Here is a 23552-nt window from a genome sequence, read left to right on the forward strand (position 1 = left end):
TGAACTCTACTCTTGGGAGTTGTGTGGACGCCCTATTTAATGATCAGATACTCATTTTCACCTTCACTAGTTTCCATTTTTCACATAATCAGAATCTACACAACCCAAAGCAACTCTCCATCTGTCTATGATAAATAGTGATTATCAGCACAGTTCATGGCCAGATGTCAAAGCAGCGAGAACAATTTGCTCTTCAAACACCTGCTATGACAGTAGGCATATGTGCACAGAGAAGGTGCTTTGCATCGAGGACACACAGATCTTTTGTACATCTGAACAGAGAGCTTACAAGCCTAGAGACTCTGGTGGACACTAATTGACTTCAGTTAATGATCCAAGAATTTATTCCACACCACTTCAGTACACATGGTATCATACCAGGAGATGCTGGGATGCCTGAAACTGCTCCTACCTCTGCCTGACTGTATGCCATTAACAGAAGTTAATTTACATTTATATGTGCAGGAAGACTCACACAGAACAGTTAAGAAGTGACTGTTAGCCGGGCAGTGGTAGCACACGCCTTTAATCCCAGCACTTGGGAGGCAGAGGCAGGTGGATTTCTGAGTTCGAGGCCAGCCTGGTCTACAGAGTGAGTTCCAGGACAGCCAGAGCTATACAGAGAAACCCTGTCTCAAAAAACCAAAAAAAAAAAAAAAAAAAAAAAAAAAAAAAAAAAAAAAAAAAGTGATAGTTTCCATCTAGGTCTTACAGTCTCAACATTGCACACCCGAGAAGTACATATTCGTTGGCCATTTTATATTCTGAAATTTAAACTAAATCCTTATGTTTTCAAACTTTTCCTTTGAATATAAGTATAAACAATTGGTATTTGTTAAAGAAGAACTCAAAGTTTTCAAATGGTGATTATTTGTACATGATTACTCATGTACTCTGACAAGGAATAAGAGTATTGCTTTTAAAACTTTCTAACTTTTTATTTAATGCCTTCATTAAGTTTTTTATATGTTTTTGATTATTATCTTCTAAAAAAATTCTAAGAGAGTAAATTAAATTTACTTTAAATTTTTCTTTAAATTATAATTCTTAACAAAAGATAGTTTGTTGTTTTTTTTTCTGAAAATGTTTGTTGTAAAGATGATCAGTCTCAGAATATGTCGTATTTTCTAGTGACTTTAGCCACACCTGTAGTTGCTGTATATTTTAAAATGCATGAGTAAGGCTTATATTTATTTTAGCGTGTTTTTTCACTCTTCTTTGAGCTACCTGAAATTGCCTTAGTGAATATTTAAATTAAACTTAGATGTTTACATCAAAGTACTGTATATAAATGACAAGAAGTTCATCATAAAAGTACATAAAAAGTACATCTGAATTTATTTTATTATTTAAATGGGAAAATTTAAAAGATGGTATTTTCAGTAGGATTCAGCTCATGTTAGAGTTGATTTTTTTAATGAGTCACCTTTAGTAATGTGTATGTATGTATGTATGTATGTATGTATGTATGTGTCGTGGTATGTGCACCTGGACACAGTGCCTGTATAGGCCAGAAGAGGGCATTAGGTTCCCTGGAGCTGGAGTTACAGATGGCTTTGAGCCACTTGATGTGGGTGCTGGGGACCCAACACTAGTTCTTTGAAAGAGCAGGAGGAGTTTTTCTTAACCATTGAGGGACCTTTCCAGCCTCTGGAGTAGAATTTCTAAAGATTAGCCATATGGGTTGTTCTTGCTACTCCAGCCTAGGTCTTTTGTTTTTGCTTCCCCGGCTCTTGTCTTTAGAAAGTGTGGTTGGCAGCTTATAGCTCACTAATAGCTAATATGTTGCCAGGATCTACATCTTACCCCCACAGACTGTAAGACATATGGGCCTACTTATAGAAATACGTCACTTTTAGTTTTATTCTAAAAGAAATATTCAAACGAGAAAGTGAATAATGAAATCAAACAGTACTTACACTTTTAGTATATTGGAAAATTGCCTATTCTTTTACAGCAGAAGAAAAAAAATCAACGGAAGGAGGTGTATGCCTTTCTTGTAGGAAAAAGTTAAGTCAGTAGGTCTTATTTAAATTTGATTTGGACAGCAATGGCATTTTAATAAGGGGAAAGTGAACCACACTTTTAAGAAGAGGTATGCTTTATCCAGTAGGAAAGTGAGTTGGCGGGTGGAGGGGGATGTGTTTCTAGCCAGCATCAGTGGTGTGAAGTTCAGCACAAACCTACAATAACACGGTCCAGCCTGTGTCTCTCTCCTACCGCACTGTGAACTTATTTTTGGTGCCTCCAGATCTGTGACTTGTTTATTTCCACGATCTCCGCTGAGAATTCAGGAGTGTTGTGAAAACGTGCTCTGTGTTCCGCCTTGTCAGGAGGCAGCTGATGCTGTTTATAAAGGAAACCTGTTGTGTGTCTGTGATTCTCTGGTGCTCAGAAATGGGTCCGAGGTGCCACAGGGCCTGACTCCGATTTATAATGTCAGACTCAAACCGCTGTGGCTTCAGAATGAAGCCACAAGAACAAAAACGAGTTAAAGAAAAACTTGAGATGTGTGCCAAACGAAGTTGCTGTGATGTAAGCTTCGTCTGTGGTCAGCTTTGTCTCACTGTGGGGACAACACATCCAAGCATTGCAAGATACACAAAGTGCTCCTTAGTGGAGTAGAAACGGCTCGACAGAGTGCTGGCCTAACGTGCAGTGGGCTCCAGTTCAATCCCTAGCAAAGAAAAAGCAACTGGAGGTTGGGGGAGTGTCTCAGATGGCAAAGTGCTGGCTGTCAATTGCTAGAGGCCCAAGTTCAGATCCATAAGGTGTACTTAAAAACCTTGGCATGATGGTGTGCCTGTAATTTCAGTGCTGGGTAAAAGAGGCAGGCGAATCCTCAGAGCTGATTAGCCAGCCAGTTTGCTCAGTCAATGACCTCCATGCTCAGTGACAGTTTATCAAAATCTATGGTAGACAGCTATTAAGGAAGACCCTCAGTCTACTCTGTGATCTACATATGCTTATGTATAAACATATACATGCATATGCACACATTCTCTCTCACACACATATATACACAGAAGAACAGATTTTAAAAGACTACTAATTAAAACCCTAATTTTGATAAATAGAAATTAACTAAAAATCACACTCTTCCTATTTTTTAGAATTGGGAAATTAGGAATTTTCTAATAGATCTAATAAAATAGCACTTTATAGAACAACTTTTCAAATTTGCATAAAACTCAACAATGAAACAAAACATAGTTTAGACACTTCATTTTGGCTATCAGGATATCAAATGCTCACATAGCCCACTATGAAATGAACACAGAAGCAGAGGACATAACTAGTCAGTGGCATTGTCTGTCACCTCTCAGGCAGGAAATTCACTTCTCTATTAGTCACTTTTCTTGTTCCTGTGTCAAAATATCAACTTAAAGAGGGGAGGGCTTATTTTGTCTCATAGTTTGTGGGAGTCATAGTAGCAGGTGCAGGGGCTGCAGATCACATCAAATCCACAGCTAGGGAAACCAGAGAGGTGACTTCTGGTGCATAGGGCAGTTTCCCTTTTGAAGTAGTCTCTGGCTCCAGCCCACTTTACGATGGATATTTCCACCATATTGAACAGGATCTGGAAGCCCCTTCATATATATGCCCCCAAATCAACAGTGTTCACCTCAAGCCTCTAAGGAGGCCTCTCGTGGCACATGTACCTTTCCTTCATGTAGGGTTATCTCAACTCTGACCAAGGAAATGCCCCCTTCAGGCCGTTGTCTGCTTTCTTATCTGCTATTCTCCATCCACTCGCTGTCTGGCCCAATATTAATGCATCTGATTTAACAAGATATACACGAACAACATTTATATGCTGAAACTATACAGCACATTATTATTTCAGAAAAAGACAAAGCGTGTATGGAATGTGCTAGGAACAAATGAAAAAAAATGAACCAATTCGAAAATGTGATTGACAAGTTTTTTTAGTCCCTATTCTGCTTTACACAAGGCATGGGAAAAATTCAGATTCAGGGATTTTGTTTTGTTTGTTTTGTTTGGAGACATAAAGGAGCAGCTGGACAAGACAAATCACATTAATTCTCCCTTTCAATTGTTTGAGTCAATGAAACTCTTATAATGAAAGAATGTTGTAAAAGTTTGAACTCCATTCCCAGCGTGTCAATGTGAAGGTGCGAATCTCAACACAAACAACATCAGGGAATAATTCAAATGTTCTCACCACGAAACTCCCTTGAAAATGGGTCTCTCTTTAAGATGGTTACGTAAGCGATCGCAAATGTCTTTATGACAGCACATCTGGACAAGAGACAGAACCTGTCTAAGAAATGATCCCAGTGTCCTACCATTGAGTAGGTGGGCTTCTGTGTCTCTGCTCTGTGACTTCGTTTTTGAAGGATGTTGTTCTTTTATGTACTTACAGTAGGTGTGGTTGGTGTATTTACTTTTAAGATTTCTTAACAAGTTTGATACATTTTAGGCAAAATGTGTGAATCTTCAGTCAATTACTGTGAATGCAATCCCTGCTTCAATGGTGGTTCCTGTCAGAGTGGAGTGGAATCATATTACTGCCACTGTCCTTTCGGTGAGTAATGTATCCATTGCTATATTGATTTAGAGACTGACTGTGGCATGTGGCTCAGCTGTCAGAGTGCTGGCCTAGTATGCATGGAGCCTTGGGTTGAATTGTTGGAACTTCATGGTGGTTCCTCTTACAATCCCAGCATGCAAGAGAGGAGACAGGAGGTTCAGACATTCAATGCATGAGAGAATATTAATCATCTTGCACAAGGAAGTTAAGTAAAATAAAATATTTAATGTTGACTGTTTTAAAGGTTAATTGTGGAAATGCTACTGAGTACATCACTTTAATTATTGTTAGAAAAAATACCTCAACATAATAACTTTATGAACACCTCCTTTCAGCCTAGAATTTAATTAAAATACTATCTAAGCACATTCAATATTTCCTCAAATGTCTAAGAACAGTCAAAGTGTTTTTCTTTGTTTCTCTTTTATGTTAATCCAACTATTTCTATATTAGATGATTTTGGGGCCTAAATGTATATTATGCTTTTATAGACAATTCCTGGTAGCTAATAAAAACACTACCACTGTATTCTCTTGGGAATGGATGTTAATAGGACCTCGCATGCCATTTACCGATTTCTTCCAGTTGACCCCTCAAAGTTACCCAGAAACAGGTCAGCAAGCAACTGTGCTTAATCCAATGATTTAAGGCTTCTTTGCCCTGCATCAGAAGCTGGATTCCATCTGCAGGGGTGTGTCTTTCTCTAATGAGAATGAGGCTGTTTTGCTTGCCTTTCCCATGGGCCTGAGATCTGCAGGTCTACTGGCTCTTCAGAGAAACTAAGTTACTAGTAACCAGTGAAGTGTTTGTGTTGCCAGTCCCAGAAGAAAACCCAACAGTAGAATTTAGATTTCTTTATCCAACTAAGCACACCACTGAAATAATGTTAGGGACGGGATGTAAAAATGTAAGTATGGGACCATTTAGATGGCTCACTGGATATAATTGCTTCAATCTCTGGAACTGTAGTAGAGAGAGAGAGAACAGTAGACTTCCCAGGGTTGCTCTCTGTTCTCCACATATGTGCATGGCACACATTTTCCCAACACACATACACACACACACACACACACACACACACACACACCAATAATAATTATAATAAAACATAATTATGAAAAATCAATTTTACCGATATTTCTGAGATTCAGAAGTTGAGGTATTTGTTCAAAATCAGGAAAGGTTTTGCATAGACTGTCCATGACGATTTGACTAGCAGACAGGTGGAACCTGTAGACATTGCTGGCTTCATGCCAACATCACATGTTTTAAGGGTCTCTTCAAAATGCTCATGAAGCAAAAAGTTTGTCAGCATGACAACAGCCATTTCCTCAGATCTCCTGCACGGCCATATTATTGGTATCCCACAGTCAGGCTTCATGATTTAACTTGTGTTTTGGAATGAAAGAAAGTAAATTGGACTAGAAAGTGGAAAATAATTTTCAAGTGACTGACAGAGTGTTTATGATGTTAGCATTCCTCACCATTTCGATCGCAAATATGCATACTTAGAACAATTGATGCCAAACAGTTAGTTTTCCATATGGTGCAGATATAAAACCCACTGTATTGGGAAGAGAACAGGGAGTGTACCTTGGGATCCAAATGGATCTTCCCTTACCCTGCAGACATCCCTGGGGGACAGAAACATCACATACAAATTACAGTAGACACGAGGCTGGGGCTGGCAGTCCAGATCCCACCTAATTCCTTCCAAAGGCGAAACCCAAAAGCACTGTTGAAATGTAGACACTGTCAGCTGACCATAGAAGCATTTAGAAAGAAAAACAAAATAAAAGGCCTTGGAATTCCAGTACATCATTCCAAGCGGCACAGACTGAATTGGAAGGAAAAGTAACTTGCCTGCTTAAATTGAATGGGGGTGACACACAAGGAAAGAAGTGGCAGATGGAAATGCCTCAAACAAAGACCCGAGGTGGTGACACACAGGGTGGTGAGACACACACCCCAAACACTAGCTTCCCTAGGGGTTTGAAGCTAGAAAGCTGTTCTATTCATAGTTTCATTCACCAAGATTTATTCTTTAGAGGTATATACTTTTAGATTTGTAGACATATAGGTAGATAAATGGTAGATAAGTAGATGATATGTAATAGAAAAATAGATGAAAGAAAGATGATAGGTGATAGATAGTATTGTATTACATATGTTATATATAAGCAAGGGCTGTGTGTGTGTGGTTACACAGCAACTTGTAAACTATCCTATATGTTTATACTCACACACATACACACACATATATATAATTACTAAATATTTTATAATTATAGAATAATTTTTTTTTTTTGGTTTTTCGAGATAGGGTTTCTCTGTGTAGCCCTGGCTGTCCTGGAACTCACTCTGTAAACCAGGCTGGCCTTGAACTCAGAAATCCACCTGTCTCTGCCTCCCAAGTGCTGGGATTAAAGGTGTGTGCCACCACTGCCCGGCTATAGAATAATCTTTTAACAAGAGATATTGGGGTACATATTTTTAAAGTAGATGAATGATTTCTCTTGATCTCTTTATCTGGATTATTTCACCTAGACATTTGGAAGAGAAATGTTAAAGTCATTCTAAATTTTATTTTTATATTTTAAGATGGGAGATATCTCTTTCACAGAAATAGAAAAAATCTCTTCAAGAAAAATCTATATACATATTTTCATATTTTAAAATACAGTGTGAATTTGAATGCCAATGTGAAACTCACCACCTAATATCTGTACACTTCACCTACATTTAAATTTGTCTATCCTTTTGTATATTAGTTATAATGTAACAGGAAAAGACCCAGAGAAACACACAGTACATATGATTTACCTTTGCTTTTTACTTAGCTTCGTTACTCCTTGATTGTAGAAATAGTGCACAATGGAATTTCTAACTAGTACACTAACATTGTTTACTTGTGTCAATATTATATAATACAAATTCATAAAATGTAAACAATGAAGATATAAGTCAATGGCATAGTAAACGTTACCTATACACTAGATTACCTATGTTTATTCCTCTATTTTTTTCTCTTTATCTTTGGTTTCAGATTTAAACCACTCTTAGTTATTTCACTAACTGTTATCCTTGCCTGGACAGAAAATGGCAAGATAACCTATGTCAACATTGCAAACACTTTTAGGCAATTTTAGCTCAAAGACTGCATGTAAAATGTGACACAGTCAAAACAGTTAAACCAGATCAGTGTATCTTGCTTTGAAGTTTTTCTCTACTTCTCATGATTCTGCAACTTTGGTTAAGCTGTAAATTCTCTGTGAAATGGTGGCAGTCACCCCTTGAAGTTGAGCAGCTTCTGGACTCTAACTTCAGTACATTTACAATAGGTACTAAATCTAAACTAAAGATTGAAACCTTTTAAAGGTGAAAATGAATCCTGCCTGCAGCCATGGGTCACTTTCCAAGCATCAGCTAGGTCTGCCAGCATCTGTGGAAAAAGCATTTTGTCTAGTGTAGTCTCATCAATAAAACTCACCTTCAAGTTGGAAAAGGACAGTATAAACATATGGAAAGAACAAAACAAAATTACTGTAAATAAACTTCCTGTGACTTATCCCAAGGCAAGTTTAAAATGAGGCAGATAAAAACTCAACACAGGGTAGAGAAATGGCTCGGTGCTTAAGAGAAATCTCTGCTCTCCCATAGGCCCACCATTTGCTTCCCAGCGCACAGCCATCTGTAATTTTAGTTCTAGAGTACACAGTGCCCTCTTCTGGCCTTGGTGGGTACCAGGCATAGGGTGGTGCCAGACACAAAGGTGGGCAAAAGACCCATTTACATAACATAAAACAAAACTTAAAACAGTGATTTCTGTGCTAGTGGCAGCATATCTTTTCCTCATTTTGGAAAATAATACTGAGTTTGGGACTTGATTTTTAAGTCAAAACAACCAAGTCTACTGTCCTCAATTGAATTAACATGGTTTTTAAGAATTATAACTATGCATCATGGACTTTGTAGTGGCACATATTCTTAATTCCAGTACTCTGGAAGCAGAGGAAGGAGAAGGAGCTCTGTGAGTTCCAGTAAAGCCCGGGCTACACAGAAAAACCCTGTGACAATAAAAGAAAAGAAAAGAAAAGAAAAGTAAAGAAAAGAAAAGAAAAGAAAAGAAAAGAAAAGTATTATGGTTGAACATTATAGCATAGTAAATTTGACAAGCATCAACAAACTAATTTTCAATGTATTTTGGGAAATAACTATCTTCAAATGTACTCCTTTCCATTGTCTTTCATTTTTAAAATTGAGGCATGCAGAGGTAAATTTCTAACTCATCAAACATCGGCATCATCGCTCTCCTAAGCCATATACTTTTCTGTGTCTTCTTTTTGCAATGCTGTGAGCAGGGCTAGCTTTATGCGCAGGGCTGGCTTTATGCCAGTCATGACTGTGGAGCTTCAGTTAGTTCCAAGAATGGCAACTTTGGATAGCACTTGAGGAAGGGATGGTGATCGTGACATTTTTAACTGCACGATTCATTATTATAACTGAAAAATATTGTGTTAACAATAACATAAGAAAACATTGCAGGGCCTCAGTGTCCTTTCTCTTCCCTGCAGGTGTCTTCGGCAAGCACTGTGAGCTGAACAGTTATGGATTTGAGGAACTGTCATACATGGAGTTTCCCAGCCTGGACCCCAACAACAACTATATTTACGTCAAGTTTGCAACTATCAAAAGTCATGCTTTATTGCTTTATAACTATGACAACCAGACAGGAGAGCGGGCAGAGTTCCTGGCTCTGGAAATTGCCGAAGAAAGACTCAGATTCTCATATAACCTGGGCAGTGGGACGTACAAACTGACCACCATGAAGAAGGTGTCGGACGGACAGTTTCACACAGTGATTGCGCGGCGAGCAGGCATGGTGAGGCATCTCTCCTCCCTCAGCATCCCTTCTCTGCACTGCAGCCAGTCAGCCAGGCCTCCTGGGATGCATGCATACAGGTCCACCTCACAGGATAATATGCGAGTTTGTTGTGTGACCTCAGAGCAATAGTTTTCTTCGGCTCATGGTAACTATGCTGAAGTTTGAGGAAGAATTAAGGATGAGCAATGAACAGTCAATGCATTAGCAGCCCACCCTGCTCGGATGGTTAAAGGAAACCTAGAATTGCATTTAAAATGATCATTTTTTTTCTGTCTCAAGGATCATTAACCCAATTGGCGAACATGTATTTCATGTTGCATGTTGAATGTAAGGACAAATGGGGGTTAAAACCTAAAAAAAACTTAGAAAAAAAATATTTAATATTTTTCACATTGTATTGAATGATTCTTTCTCTGCCTTCTACCCCATTGTAAGACACAGCCACAGTCATCTGCCGAGCCCTTCTGTCCATGGCTGCAGCCAGAGCAGACCTTGGGTTCTTCAGTCAGCTTCTTGGGTCTTCTCTACACCATTGGTGGATTTGTACTGATCAAGTGGTCTATCCATACACTGACTACACAGGAAGCTCCATCTGGAGGGCTGTGGTCCCTCAGCTTACACGACCATGGCTGTTGGCTGTGACTGAAACATTGATGAGAGGTTATGAGCGTAGAGCAATGCATCTGTTGACACAGGAGGCTGCCAATGTTATTGGAAATAAGAATTCTTAACATCAATCAGGACATTTACTTGATGTTTGTACATTTTTACAGGGAGATGAGGGGAAAACCAGGATCATAACAGACTGCATAGAAATAATCATAATCAATTAAAAATATATTTTAAATACAAATTACCACATATTACAGCATATATCAAACATCTTTATGCTCTCTTTGTAAATAAGACAGGTAGAACAAGTCTTGAAAAAATTGAAAGATTTATTAGGATACTGGAGTATAGAGTAAATATTTTTATTAAAATTATACTATAATGGAATTGAGATTTTACAGAAAGAATAAAGCTCTTTAACTCTTTCTTATATAAAAGAAGCAGAAAAAGGCTGTTTTCAAACAGCCTCATCTGTCATATATTTATATACAAATGAATTAGATATACCAAAGAGATCTGGTATCTGCTTATGTGGTGTGCTAAGTATACATTAAGTCAAGAAAATCGTAGAAATAATAATTTCACTTATACCTACATGAGAGCAGTGCTTGCAGTATCTCCTGGAAAGGCTGATGTCATCAGAAGGCACATGGTGACTGTTCCCCTCTCTTGCTTACAGGCAGCCTCTTTAACTGTGGACTCCTGCTCAGAGAGTCAAGAGCCAGGCTACTGCACTGTCAGTAATGTTGCGGTTTCAGATGACTGGTAAGTAAAACAATAACTCTGTTCTCGTCATTATTGAAATTAAGATTTACAAGAACTTTAAAATAAGTATTCTCCAGACTTAACATTTCTTCACTCTCTCAAAGAGATATTCATTCTAAAAAGTAATGAATACCAGTGAAATTTTATTTCAATGTTGGGTTTAGAGGTCACAAAGTGATTGAGTCAAGGATAAGGAATGCAGTGTTTACTGCAGCAAGAGCTGCTTAGATTGTCCTTTATGAAGTGCTTTTATGTTTCCTGAATTCTGCAAGCCTGTAAGACATGATCACCACTCAATCTGACACATTCTCTTCACATTTGTGCAGTAATTGATGCATGTTTTCCGATAGCACTTCAAGCCGAATTGCAGCATTGGCCAATCAAAGGCATAAGGGACTTTGTCAGGGGAGAGAAGTGGAAATGCACAGTGACCTCTCATCCAGTTTTTATCAGTATGCTTCAGGGCTCGCTTTGGCCTTAGAGAACCACAGAGATCAGTCTTTACTTCTGTGCATTTGGTCTTCACTACAACGCTCTTTCTTTCTTTCTTTCTTTCTTTCTTTCTTTCTTTCTTTCTTTCTTTCTTCTTTCCTTCCTTCCTTCCTTTCTTTCTTTTCTCTCTCTCTCTCTCTCTCTCTCTCTCTCTCTCTCTCTCTCTCTCTCTCTCTCTCTCTCTTTTCCTGACAACATGGCCATGTGCATCCAACTCAGATAGTTGAAAATATAGTTTCACCGTTTTTGTAATATGAAGACCAAGCAACCCTAGGAGCACCTGCTTTGAGAATGAGTGTTGCCTTGTGATGGTCATTTCCGAAAAGCTAAGTAATTGAGTGAAATATGCCATGTGGGCTTTGAGATGTTTACCCTTTCATGTTCACCTAGGACTCTTGATGTTCAGCCAAACCGAGTCACTGTTGGAGGAATCAGATCACTGGAGCCAATCCTTCAGAGGAGGGGGCAGGTGGAGAGCCATGATTTCGTGGGCTGTGTAATGGAGTTTGCTGTCAACGGACGACCCCTGGAGCCCAGCCAGGCTCTGGCAGCACAAGGCATTCTTGATCAGTAAGATTTTATTTCTTACCATTAAACAATGCAGATGTAGACAACGGAGCATTCAAAGGCTCTGGTTGAGTCCTTTCCTGATTGACAGGGTTTCTGTGATGTGGCCTGACCTGTAACTTGTCTGCACCCTGTTCCTGGTTACTCTGTCCCTGCTGTTTCCCACATCCAGTGTTCCTAGTTCACAATGGGACTTCATACTGCTGTTTCCTCAGCCAGAAATGATCTCTAATGTTACCACTCATTGAGATCTCAATATAAAAGGCCTTCCCTTACCCTGAGTCTGAAGATACAGGAACCCCCTATGCTCACATGCTCTTAAATTTATACAGAGGAGCTCTGTCTAACAAACTATGTAAACCCTGTTCCCCTTCTTGTCTGTTATTGTCACAGGGGGAACTTCTCCATGAGCATGTGGATTTATTTCATCCCATTATGTATATGTTTGGTGTCATACCTGGCTTGTAAATGGGCTGTGAATAAGACTGAATTACAAATGTCTTTGTGGCATACACATGGACCTGAGTTAACATGTGAACTCTAGACCATGCTATTCAAGGATTTCTGGACTATTATGCCCTTATAGAAGCTGTCACCTTTGGTTGTCATTGTGTGAAGTGTTTTATTTAGCTTTCTTCTTTAGTGTGAGTTAGTCTGTGTTATGGGGTTCTATGTCTTTAACTGCTGCAGGGTAGCTGGCATGAGCCCCTTCCCATCCCGAAAGCCTGCTATTACGCACATTGATCAGTCTGTGTCTGCTTCAAGACAAGTTTCCTTCTTCCAGTTTGGTGCTTCATCCCTCCATTATGTGACTCTCTTGTAGGTGTCCTAGACTAGAAGGCACGTGCACTCGAAACCCCTGCCAGCATGGTGGCACCTGTGTGGACTTCTGGTCGTGGCAGCAGTGTCAGTGTATGGAGGGCCTGACTGGGAAGTACTGTGAAAAATGTAGGTCGCTATTTTCACCTTCACAGGGCTCCATTGCAGCTACAGAAAGTATTTATAGGCGCACCCAAGCATGTAACTGCATTTGGACTCTAACATGGTCATTATTAAATATCTAAAATGGGAGAAAATACAATAGCGGTTGTAAATTGGCCTCTCTTCTGAAGAATCAAAGAACTTGACTTAACTAAATACTTAGTTTCGCCTTACAAATGTATCATAGGTTATTTTATGTCACATATCAGATAGTTAGGAACTCTAAAAATTTAGCAACTATATTGAGGTTGGAGATCAATATTGTCTATGGTCAAGTGATATTTCTCTGGTCACATTTTTTTTATATCTGGCAGAAAAAAATCTACATGCTGTATTACCAAATAGTGCACAGCTCCAAACACTGTGATAGTTAATGTGTTAAAAATAAAAACCACAGTCTATTTTAACTTAAGTTGGTTTTGAGTAGTGCTATCTCAGTCTGCTCATTAATGACTTTACATTTAATCCCTAATCTTATGGTGATCAAGTGTCCGTAATACTCAAGTCATCAGCAAAGAATTGCTCTCTAAAGGAAAGCTGTGTATTCTATTCTATCTGAGTCCTTAGGGCCACCTTTATGAGAACTGAGAACTGTTTTATTTTGAAATGAACCATCATTACTTAATTCAGCTACAGGCACCTGATGACCTTTAAAGGAACCATTTGTTGCTACTGTCATAGAGAATGAAGAGAAATGAGTGACAGCTTTGGAATATATTATATTCCAGAAGATATTAGAGGCAGACAATATAGATGTATCGTAACATCGATGTATCTTAGCATCCTGGCTATAACGGGGGGGGGGGAGAGAAAGAGAGAGAGAGAGAGAGAGAGAGAGAGAGAGAGAGAGAGAGAGAGAGAGAGAGAGAGAGAGAGAGACTCATTTTTGTAAGCCTAGAAATAATTCTGCCCATATTACTTTATCTATGTAGAATGAACCCAGGGCAGAGCTGCCCCAACTCCATTTCCCCAGTATCTCTTCCTGAGTTATGTTATTAGTTATGGTGAAGTAAACATTTTACTTATGAACTGGGACTCTATTATCAGGCCTGATGATGTGCTCCATCAATGGCCTCAGGTAGAGCTAGTTATAAGTGGAAATCTTTGACTGGATACTTTTTGAGGGTCCATAATTCTAAAATCAGAGACTAGAGGGTAAAAAGACTGAAGAATCAAAGATTTCCAACTGTAAAAGTATATTTGCTTATTAATTTCAGGAATGCATTGAAATTGGGTCAAGTCTTGAGCTGTGCAGTTTAGCAGTTGGCTATGTATCTCACGTCCAGGCTTTCTGTCCCATAGCAAAGACTTTGGATGCTGAGTCCCCGAGTGATTAATGATTGTCATCAGGGGTTTTATGTTTCACAGATCTAAAAAGGACTCAAGCATTGGAAGTACACTTGCAAAATTATTCACAAATGGAAATTGTTTTCTCAGAGGAGGACCAGGGACAGTGGTTTTACAAACTTGAGCTTTTGTCATTTTTAAATATTCTCTGCCACTCTGAAAAATGCTCTAAAAAGTCCAGTGAATGTCTTCAACTTTCCCCCTTTCTTCTTGTCTTTTAGCTGTTACTCCAGACACTGCATTGTCACTAGAAGGCAAAGGACGTCTGGACTACCACATGAGCCAGAGTGAGAAGCGGGAATACTTGCTGACACAGAGCATACGGGATGCCGCACTGGAGCCTTTTGGTGTCAATAGCCTGGAAGTAAAATTCAGGACTCGGAGCGAGAATGGAATTTTGATCCATATTCAGGAAAGCAGCAATTATACCACGGTGAAGGTGAGAGAGGAACCCATGGTGACCCATCAGAGGACTCCTACCTGCTCTGGGGGCTCGGTCACTTCCCCACAAATTCTGCTCTCTTCTTTACATAAGCCTTAGAGTTCTTCCCAATGCTTGGCAGTGGTCCAATATCATCCACCCTAAAAGTTTCCAGGTCCTGGGCCAGAGTAAAAAATAAAACCTGAGAGGGCCAGTTTCTAAACCTTTGTCTTGTTTTAGAGTAGAGTCAACTGTCAGATAGGCCAGAATGGATATGTTGTAAGGTCTGTTTTGCCTGATAAATATCAGCATTGCTTTTCCTCCTACTGTAAGCAAAATAAAACATGAAGAGTGTACCTTGATTATGAAGAATTATTTTTCCTCAATAATTCTTTTAAACACTGCTAATATAGGTTAAATGCTAAGATCAAAATAAGTATTTGGAAATTATCTGACTTTGTTCTGAAATACACTTTTCATTCATCACCTAGAAAAAAATCCATGAAGTTAAATGTTTTTTGGTATTTATTGAAAGTAAAATTTCCTTTTGTTTCTTCAAATAAGTTTTGATGAGAAGCAGAGGGAAAGGAACAGGTGTGTGTTGGGGGTTGTGGGGAGAGGCAGGAACCTGTGTGAGGGTTATATTCTCACTCCTATGGAGACAGGGAAGGACATGAGGTGGCATCTTATCATTCTCTACATTATTCCTTTGAAACAGGGTCTCTCCTTGTGCCTGGAACTCACCTGTCTGCTTTCTTGGCTGACCATGTGCATTAAGGATTTGCTTGACTCCTTTGCAGCTATTGACATGGGTGCTGGAGTCCCATACTCGGGCTCTCACACTTGTATAGCAAGCATGGAGCCATTGCGCTGCCCACTTTAAATAGAATAAAAATACTCAAAACAATAATTTTTGAAATATGTATTCAAAAGTAAGAGTGGATTTCTCTCCAGGCTTTTACTTCACAAGCCATGAGCCATCCTTTTCCCACCCCTATGACTTTCTAAAAGTCTGAAATGAGAACCACAGTCTTTCATATACAGATATTAGCACCAATTTCCCCACAGATCTTGTATTTAGTTCCATTAACTGTTTAACAAAAACATTCTGTGTTTTATAATTTTATTGATACTTCTGTATTGATTTTAGAAATTTCTTACAACAAACCCATATTTACTGACTTATTTTTTTCTATTAAAATTTTGTGCCAGGCAGTGGTGGCGCATGCCTTTAATCCTAGCACTTGGGAGGCAGAGGGATTTCTGAGTTCGAGGCCAGCCTGGTCTACAGAGTGAGTTCCAGGACAGCCAGGACTACACAGAGAAACCCTGTCTCAAAACAAAACAAAACAAAACAAAAAAATTTGTAATACACAGAATAGTGTTAGCAATTACTTGACTTAATTTACAAATAATATTAAAATCAAATGACTATTATCATTAAACTTTAGGTTTTGGTTTTCCAGGTTTCTCTGTGCAGCCAGCTCTTCCTGCTGTTATCTTAGGTGTCTGTTTTCAGTAAGGCACACAAAAGATCAGCTCTTTTTTTCTGGTGATCTACTGGTATTTGTCTTCCATAGGCATTTGTTTCTAGATGTAGTTACCTCCTAAGGTAATGCAGCAGTGTTTGGAGATATTGTTTATTGGAGGGTGATGGTGTTACCACCATGAAGTTGCTGGAGATTAGAGTTGAGCACCCTATAATATAAATAGTTCCCTAATGGAGACCCGTGTGATCAGAAATGCCAGTCAGTGTGGAATTTGAGGGCGCTGATTTCCTATAAGGACATCTTCAAACTTTCACTTTACCTTCATTACTTAGACAAATATCTTCGTTCATCAATTAATATAACTTATGAAACAAAGAAGTGTTTGAACTGTGTTCAATATGTGCTCTTTATAATTTCTATTCAAAAGCAAATTAGATGCAATGGTGGCATAAGATCTCAAGAGAGCCCTGGCCATGACCTAAAGAGCCAGTATCTAAAGAGAGTGGATTCTGCTTCCTAGAAAACCAGACTTTGCTGGGAGGGGACACTGACAGGACTCTGCTCAAAGTCCCTCCATTCTGAGAAGCCACACTACAGTTTTTACATGAGATTATCTGTGACACTGCTTTCAAGTCCAGATGCCATTTAAATGACATATGACACATTGCTATCTGCAGTCTCCTTCAGCGAAGACATTCAGACGATGAATAACGCGGTTGAAGAAGTGAGAGCTTCCATTAGGAAGCAGCTGAATGTTAGGGTCTGTCTTTGTCACTGTGAAGTTCAATAGGACGGCAGCTTGTGCCTCCTCAACATGGTGTCACAGAATTAAAAAAAGAATTGGACAAAATAACCAGCAAATAGCAGCCATGACATTTAGTGAGAAAACTGTGAGCAGCAAGTTTTCAAAACTAAGGAGCTTGGCAGGTGAAATAAGTAGAAAAGGAAAAAGCAGCCAGAAAAATAAAAAGAGCAAAATGGACTCAGAAAGTAGCCATGCTGGGCAGGAGACAAAGGTGCCTGTTGGAGTGCGGTTGAGGAAGGCTGGGACAGAATGTGCTCTTCTAATGTCAGCTGCCGGCCATCCAAGAACCCTGGTTTTTGTTTCTTTTGGCTCACCTTCTAACCATTTCTTAAAGTCTTCATTTATTGAGCTCCTCCTCTCTCTGTGTCTCTCTCTCTGTCTGTCTCTGTATCTCTCTTTCATACACACACACACACACACACACACACACTCGCACCCACACATATGTACACACACACACACATTAATGCCCATAAGGTTCTGGGTGATTGAGTGTTTGAGGATATAGTTAGAATAACCCAGGGGAGAATTCTAGAATGGTTCCACTCTGATAATTTGATCTACATATACATATCACATTTGCATACACATATGCAGTGTATGGGTGTATGATGTTTGCACATAAGTGCATACGCTGCAGGCCACAGCATGACACTTCCTGTCTTCTATTTTTTCTCTGCCTGATTGCTTTAGGTGGGTCTCTTACTAAACTGGAGCCTTACATATTGATAAGCTGTCTAGCAAGGAAACTCCCAAGATCCTTTCCATCAGTGCTGGCATCACGTGACTGTGCCTAGCTTTTTATATGGGCATTGGGGATTTGAACTCGGGTCCTCATGCTACAAAGAAGCTTTTTTAACCTTCTGATCCAATTCCCTAGCTATGAAAAGTATTTTTATTTCAAATTATCACATTAAAATATTACTATGTTACTGGTATACATAACTGTATGGCATGAATTTTCCACAAAGCACAAATGAACTGTTTGGCAGTGGTGTTTTTGCACATAGACATAGTGTCTGAGCTGAGTGATACACAGAATTAATCCACACTTTCCCTTCAGCCACTCCTGGGTCACTGCATTTCTTTGCCTGGACAGCAGTCCTATCTGGCAGCAGGGAGGGGAAGGGCTTTCTGACCCATGGGCTCATCTTGCCTTACAAATTATTAATTTTCTAAAGGGTCAGCTCATAATACTGGAAACTTTCGAGTTGGAAACTGGAGTGTCCTGTTACCTTGTGTTCTAGTGGGTGAACTGAAAGACATCAGATTCCTTTAGATAAATTGAAGAGACAGCTGTAGTGAAGTCCTGGCCAAATCCCCTGTTACTTTATAGTATTCCACCTTGGAAATGAAATAATAAACCCCATTTTCCCCCCTAAAATTCCATTTGTTGTGGGACACAAAGGAAAAGCTACCTTTGTCATTGTTTTTCCAACTGCTCTGCTTTGTAGCTTCCTATTCACCTTTTGAACTTGCAAGATTTTATTTTATGTTTTAAAACCACTCTCGCCTTTTTACTTAACCTAGTGATTTAGCGTGCTTCCCCCTGTCCTTGAAATACAAATAATCTCAATTAGTTTCAATTATTTAGACTACCTAGTCACTTCAATATTTCAGCTTTGTTCTGGAAAGTTAGATGGCCCTCAGGAAACTACCTGTAGAACTAAAACCTGTTAGAATTAGTAAATAAGCAATTACATTGTCTACAACTGCCATGATGACCTAAGTGAGCACATTGTAATGCCACAGACTCCTCATCCATTTAGCCTCCTTTAGGTTGCTTGATGTTTTAAATACATCATTTTCATTTAAGGATATCATGTTTGACCTGTGCATTGTTTTTAATGCATCTTTTAGATTAAGAACGGCAAAGTGCACTTTACGTCAGATGCAGGCATTGTTGGCAAAGTGGAGAGAATCATTCCGGAAGCATATGTTGCAGATGGCCATTGGCACACCTTCCGGATCTCAAAGAATGGAAGCACCACCGTGCTGTCTGTAGACAGGATACACAACAGAGATATTGTCCACCCCACGCAGGACTTTGGTGGCATCGAGGTGCTTTCCATGTCTCTGGGAGGAATCCCCCCTAACCAAGCCCATCGAGACACTCAGACAGGTAAGTGCCTGATATAACCAAGAGGAGGATAATGCAAAGGAGAATCTGCTCTTCAAAGTGTAGGTGATTTTTGTGGCAAACAGTGGATAGGATGGAGGTAATGCTTGCTTCCATCACAGTGTGGATTTTACACCAGCAGTTGGATATCTGATACTGTAATGATGAATCTTCTCATGAACATAACTGTCTTTAGAGAGATTGGGATCAGGGCACTATCACTCCCATTAAAGGTTTTCATCTATGCTGCTGACATCTGATTTAAGCATGGACTGCTATGAAGCTTGGCTTGTCCTCAGGGCCACTGCCTATTCACTCCTGTGTTCATTAAAGCCGGACGGTCTTCCATGTAACGCAGGAGACCAGAGTAAGAAATACCCATCAAGTCCTCACAGGACATAGATGTTACCTTACATCAGTGGTACAAAAGGAAATGCAGAACCCTGTGTGTTCTTAAGTCAGAAGGATAGTGAAGAGTGTTTAAATGTTTAATTGACGGAGAATGTGAGCATGGAGGCAGATAATGAAACCAGGGAATAAAAGAGGGCGTTCTGGTTGCAAAGTGTGGACTTATTTATTTCACATGCAGAACAGTGAAGTGTAATTAAGATTTTAATGAGTATTGCAGTTAAGCATGCTGTAGTATTGACCATCTTTCAGGCTGTTTATGAGAAGGAACTAGAGAGGAGTTCCAGGACCAGGTATTAGTAGCCAGTATCTGGAAACCACTGCATTAGGGAAAGATATTGTTTTAATAGGGTGGTTATGAAGACCTTCCTAAACGTTCCGTTGCTCTTCATGTGTTGCCGAACTACATGGATCTGGGTTAGTCTCAGAGGACATGCATTCCCCATCTTTGAGCTGGAGTATGGCTGAGAACCTCTTGGGTGACTTTGGAGTCTTCTCTTCTTCAGATCTCAGCACTGAGATGTGAAATTGTCCCGTTTCTCTAAATTGCCTCCTATTCTATTCCCTGACAGGTTTTAATGGCTGCATCGCCTCAGTGCTCTATGGCGGGGAAAGCCTGCCCTTCAGTGGAAAGCACAGCTTGGCCTCCATCTCCAAAACCGACCCTTCAGTGAAAATCGGCTGTCGGGGTCCCAACATCTGTGCCAGCAACCCCTGCTGGGGTGATCTTCTGTGTATCAACCAGTGGTATGCTTACAAATGTGTCCCTCCTGGTGACTGCGCATCCCACCCTTGCCAGAACGGAGGTAGCTGTGAGCCAGGTCTACTCTCTGGCTACACTTGCAGCTGTCCAGAGTCGCATACTGGGAGGACCTGTGAGACAGTGGTGGCCTGCCTTGGTATTCTCTGTCCTCAGGGCAAAGTGTGCAAGGCTGGAAGTCCTGGGGGACACGTATGTGTGCAGAGTCAGGGTCCAGATGAGATCTCCTTACCGTTGTGGGCTGTTCCTGCGATCGTGGGCAGCTGTGCCACAGCCTTAGCGCTGTTAGTCCTCAGCTTGATTTTATGCAACCAGTGCAGGGGAAAGATGCCCAAAAACTCCAAAGAGGAGAAGAAGCCAAAGGAGAAGAAGAAAAAGGGTAGTGAGAATGTGGCTTTTGATGACCCAGACAACATCCCTCCCTATGGGGATGACCTAGCTGTCAGGAAGCAACCTGAGGGGAATCCCAAGCCAGACATCATAGAGCGAGAGAATCCCTACCTAATCTTTGATGAGACTGACATCCCCCACAACTCAGAGACCATCCCCAGTGCCCCGCTGGCTTCCCCTGAGCAGGAAATTGAGCACTACGACATCGACAATGCCAGCAGTATCGCGCCCTCGGATGCAGACATCATCCAGCACTACAAACAGTTCCGAAGCCACACGCCTAAGTTTTCCATCCAGAGGCACAGTCCTCTGGGCTTCGCCAGACAGTCCCCTATGCCCCTGGGAGCAAGCAGTCTGACCTACCAGCCTTCTTCATATGGCCAGGCGTTAAGAACCAGCTCCCTCAGCCACTCGGCCTGCCCCACTCCCAACCCTCTGTCCAGGCACAGCCCAGCTCCTTTCTCCAAACCATCTGCTTTCTACAGGAACAGCCCAGCCCGGGAACTGCACCTTCCTCTGCGGGATGGGGGTACGCTGGAAATGCATGGGGACCCCTGCCAGCCTGGCATGTTCAACTACGCCACCAGGCTAGGGAGAAGAAGTAAGAGCCCTCAGGCCATGGCCTCACATGGCTCGAGACCCGGCAGTCGCCTCAAGCAGCCCATAGCACAAATCCCTCTAGAATCTTCTCCTCCCGTGGGACTCTCCATCGAGGAGGTAGAGAGGCTCAACACACCTCGCCCCAGAAACCCCAGCATCTGCAGTGCAGACCATGGGAGGTCCTCTTCTGAAGAAGACTGTAGAAGACCCCTGTCCAGAACCAGGAACCCAGCAGATGGCATCCCTGCCCCGGAATCTTCTTCTGACAGTGACTCCCATGATTCCTTCACATGCTCAGAAATGGAATATGACAGGGAGAAGCCAGTGGTCTATACTTCCAGGATGCCCAAGTTATCTCAAGTCAACGAATCCGATGCAGATGATGAAGATAATTATGGAGCCAGACTAAAACCCAGAAGGTACCATGGACGCAGGGCTGAGGGGGGACCGGTGGGTACCCCTGCAGCGGCATCTGGGGCTGCAGACAGCACCCTAAAGCTGGGGCAGCAGGCTGGCAACTTCAACTGGGACAACCTTTTGAACTGGGGCCCGGGCTTTGGTCACTATGTGGATGTCTTTAAAGATTTGGCCTCTCTCCCAGAAAAAGCAGCTGGTAATGAAGAAGGTAAAAGCGGGGCAGCTAAACCAGCTGCCAAAGACGGGGAGGCAGAACAGTACGTGTGAGGTGTATGTGTGGGCAAGAAACACTCAAAACATGGTGTGGCTTCTCACCAGCGGGGGCCACCTTTGTAAAACAGGCCAGTATAGACCGGTGGCCAGGGACACGTGTAAGATTAACCACAAAGCTGCTCACATAGACTCCAAACGACTCTTTAATTTAAATGTGCTCGGTGGAACGGAATGACCCTCCTGCATGCATTGTTTTGTGATGAGTTTTGGGGCATGCAACATTGGAAAATTTTGCTTTGTGTTTGGTTTGTGGTTTTTTTTTATACCATTGCAGTTGTAGACATGAGCTTGTCCTTTCACAGTGGGGTTGCTTGTTTCCATTGTAGTGTTATGGTTGTGTTTTACCTTGCAAGATCATTTAAGTTTAACCAACCCGTGTAAAGTGCAGGAAGGAGCACTTCCTATCATGGAGGGATGAAAGACTGCACATTAACACTCTTCAGACGTATAGATACATATGTGACGTTGCTCAGACACGATAAGGGCTTGTTTTACATGACGGTGGGTACTAAGATTAAGTCATTTTGTTCCGCACTTTAATGCTTTTTAAAAAACTGTGTTGACACTTGTGTGTCTCTGTGCGAACAGTCATGGCCTCCTGACTTACCTCAGGCTTCCAGGAAGAACAAGATGACCATATACTGTCCCCAGAACACTGCCAACTTCCTCTTCCGGAATAACGTTCTCAGCGCACTTCTAAGAGACAATTTTTAAAGTTATTTATTGAAGAAAAAAGTTCTATGCTTTTAACATTGTAACAAATTGACCTATGCAGGCCCTAATTGGTTTTATTTTCTAGCCACTCAACATTTACCCCAAGTACCCAGTTTTTATAATTTATATAAAGCCAGATTACAATGTTTCTTACTTTCTGTCTTTTTGTAGATCATGTTTTAATACTGTGTAAAACCTTTTTTTTTTTTTTTTTTTTTTACACCTGAACTGTGGTTTTGATACTGATATTTTCCTATGCCGGAAACTTTTCTTGCTTTCAGGGAAGGTAAGAAAATGTGTTTTTTTACATTTGTTACTTATGTAACATTCATATTTTCACAGTTTGATATCTGTAACATACTGTATGCTTTCTACCTGTAAATGCCAACAATAGAATTAAAATATTTATTTAAAATACTGTGTCCTAGGGTGAATATTAGTTTCTATCTTTCTCTGTTCTAATGTGGGCAATTGAGAATAATCTTTTCTTTTCTTTCTTTCTTTCTTTTTTTTTTTGTTAGAGAGACATATAGCAAGATAAACTTACAGAGGCCATACCACTTACTGTTAAAAGTTGGAACTGTGGATCACAGTCAGCAAAGAGATCCTAAAGCCACCCAGTGCATTCCTGCTTTCAGGGTCCTGGTACTTCTCTGCAGGAAGCTGAATCTCAACTAGTAAGGTCCTGGGGGAGCAACATTGTGGGCCCTGTCTAAGTGCATTCACTATTGAGAACTTTTCCAGCCAAATCAGCTCTATGAGAGACAGCTTCAGACTGGGCTTATGGTTGTAGAAGCAGCCATGAATTATAGCTAATTGTGAAAGTTCTCTAGCCCTGGTTTTCTTCAAGAGTACAGATCCGTATTTTTCTAAGTCCAAGGCAGGTAAGAGGAATGTAAGGGAAGATTCCTACATGTAGCCATCCTTAACTCATCATCCACTCTCACACAG

General features: G+C 40.6%; 1 protein-coding gene across 2 annotated transcripts in view; it reads left to right on the forward strand.

Annotated features, from left to right (window-relative positions):
* Fat4 (FAT atypical cadherin 4) overlaps positions 1-23016 on the forward strand; it is a 125443-nt gene extending 102427 nt beyond the window's left edge. For both annotated transcript variants that reach the window (XM_076932322.1, XM_034500505.3), the window contains 8 exons: positions 4445-4549; positions 9130-9437; positions 10732-10817; positions 11700-11879; positions 12700-12824; positions 14426-14643; positions 18781-19042; positions 20020-23016. In XM_076932322.1, the coding sequence (XP_076788437.1) occupies positions 4445-4549; positions 9130-9437; positions 10732-10817; positions 11700-11879; positions 12700-12824; positions 14426-14643; positions 18781-19042; positions 20020-21881 (3146 nt within the window). In that variant the 3' untranslated portion in view covers positions 21882-23016. The remainder of the gene's footprint in view (positions 1-4444; positions 4550-9129; positions 9438-10731; positions 10818-11699; positions 11880-12699; positions 12825-14425; positions 14644-18780; positions 19043-20019) is intronic.
* Positions 23017-23552: the final 536 nt, after the last annotated feature.

Source organism: Arvicanthis niloticus, chromosome 4, assembly GCF_011762505.2.
Source record: "Arvicanthis niloticus isolate mArvNil1 chromosome 4, mArvNil1.pat.X, whole genome shotgun sequence".
Taxonomy (NCBI): domain Eukaryota; kingdom Metazoa; phylum Chordata; class Mammalia; order Rodentia; family Muridae; genus Arvicanthis; species Arvicanthis niloticus.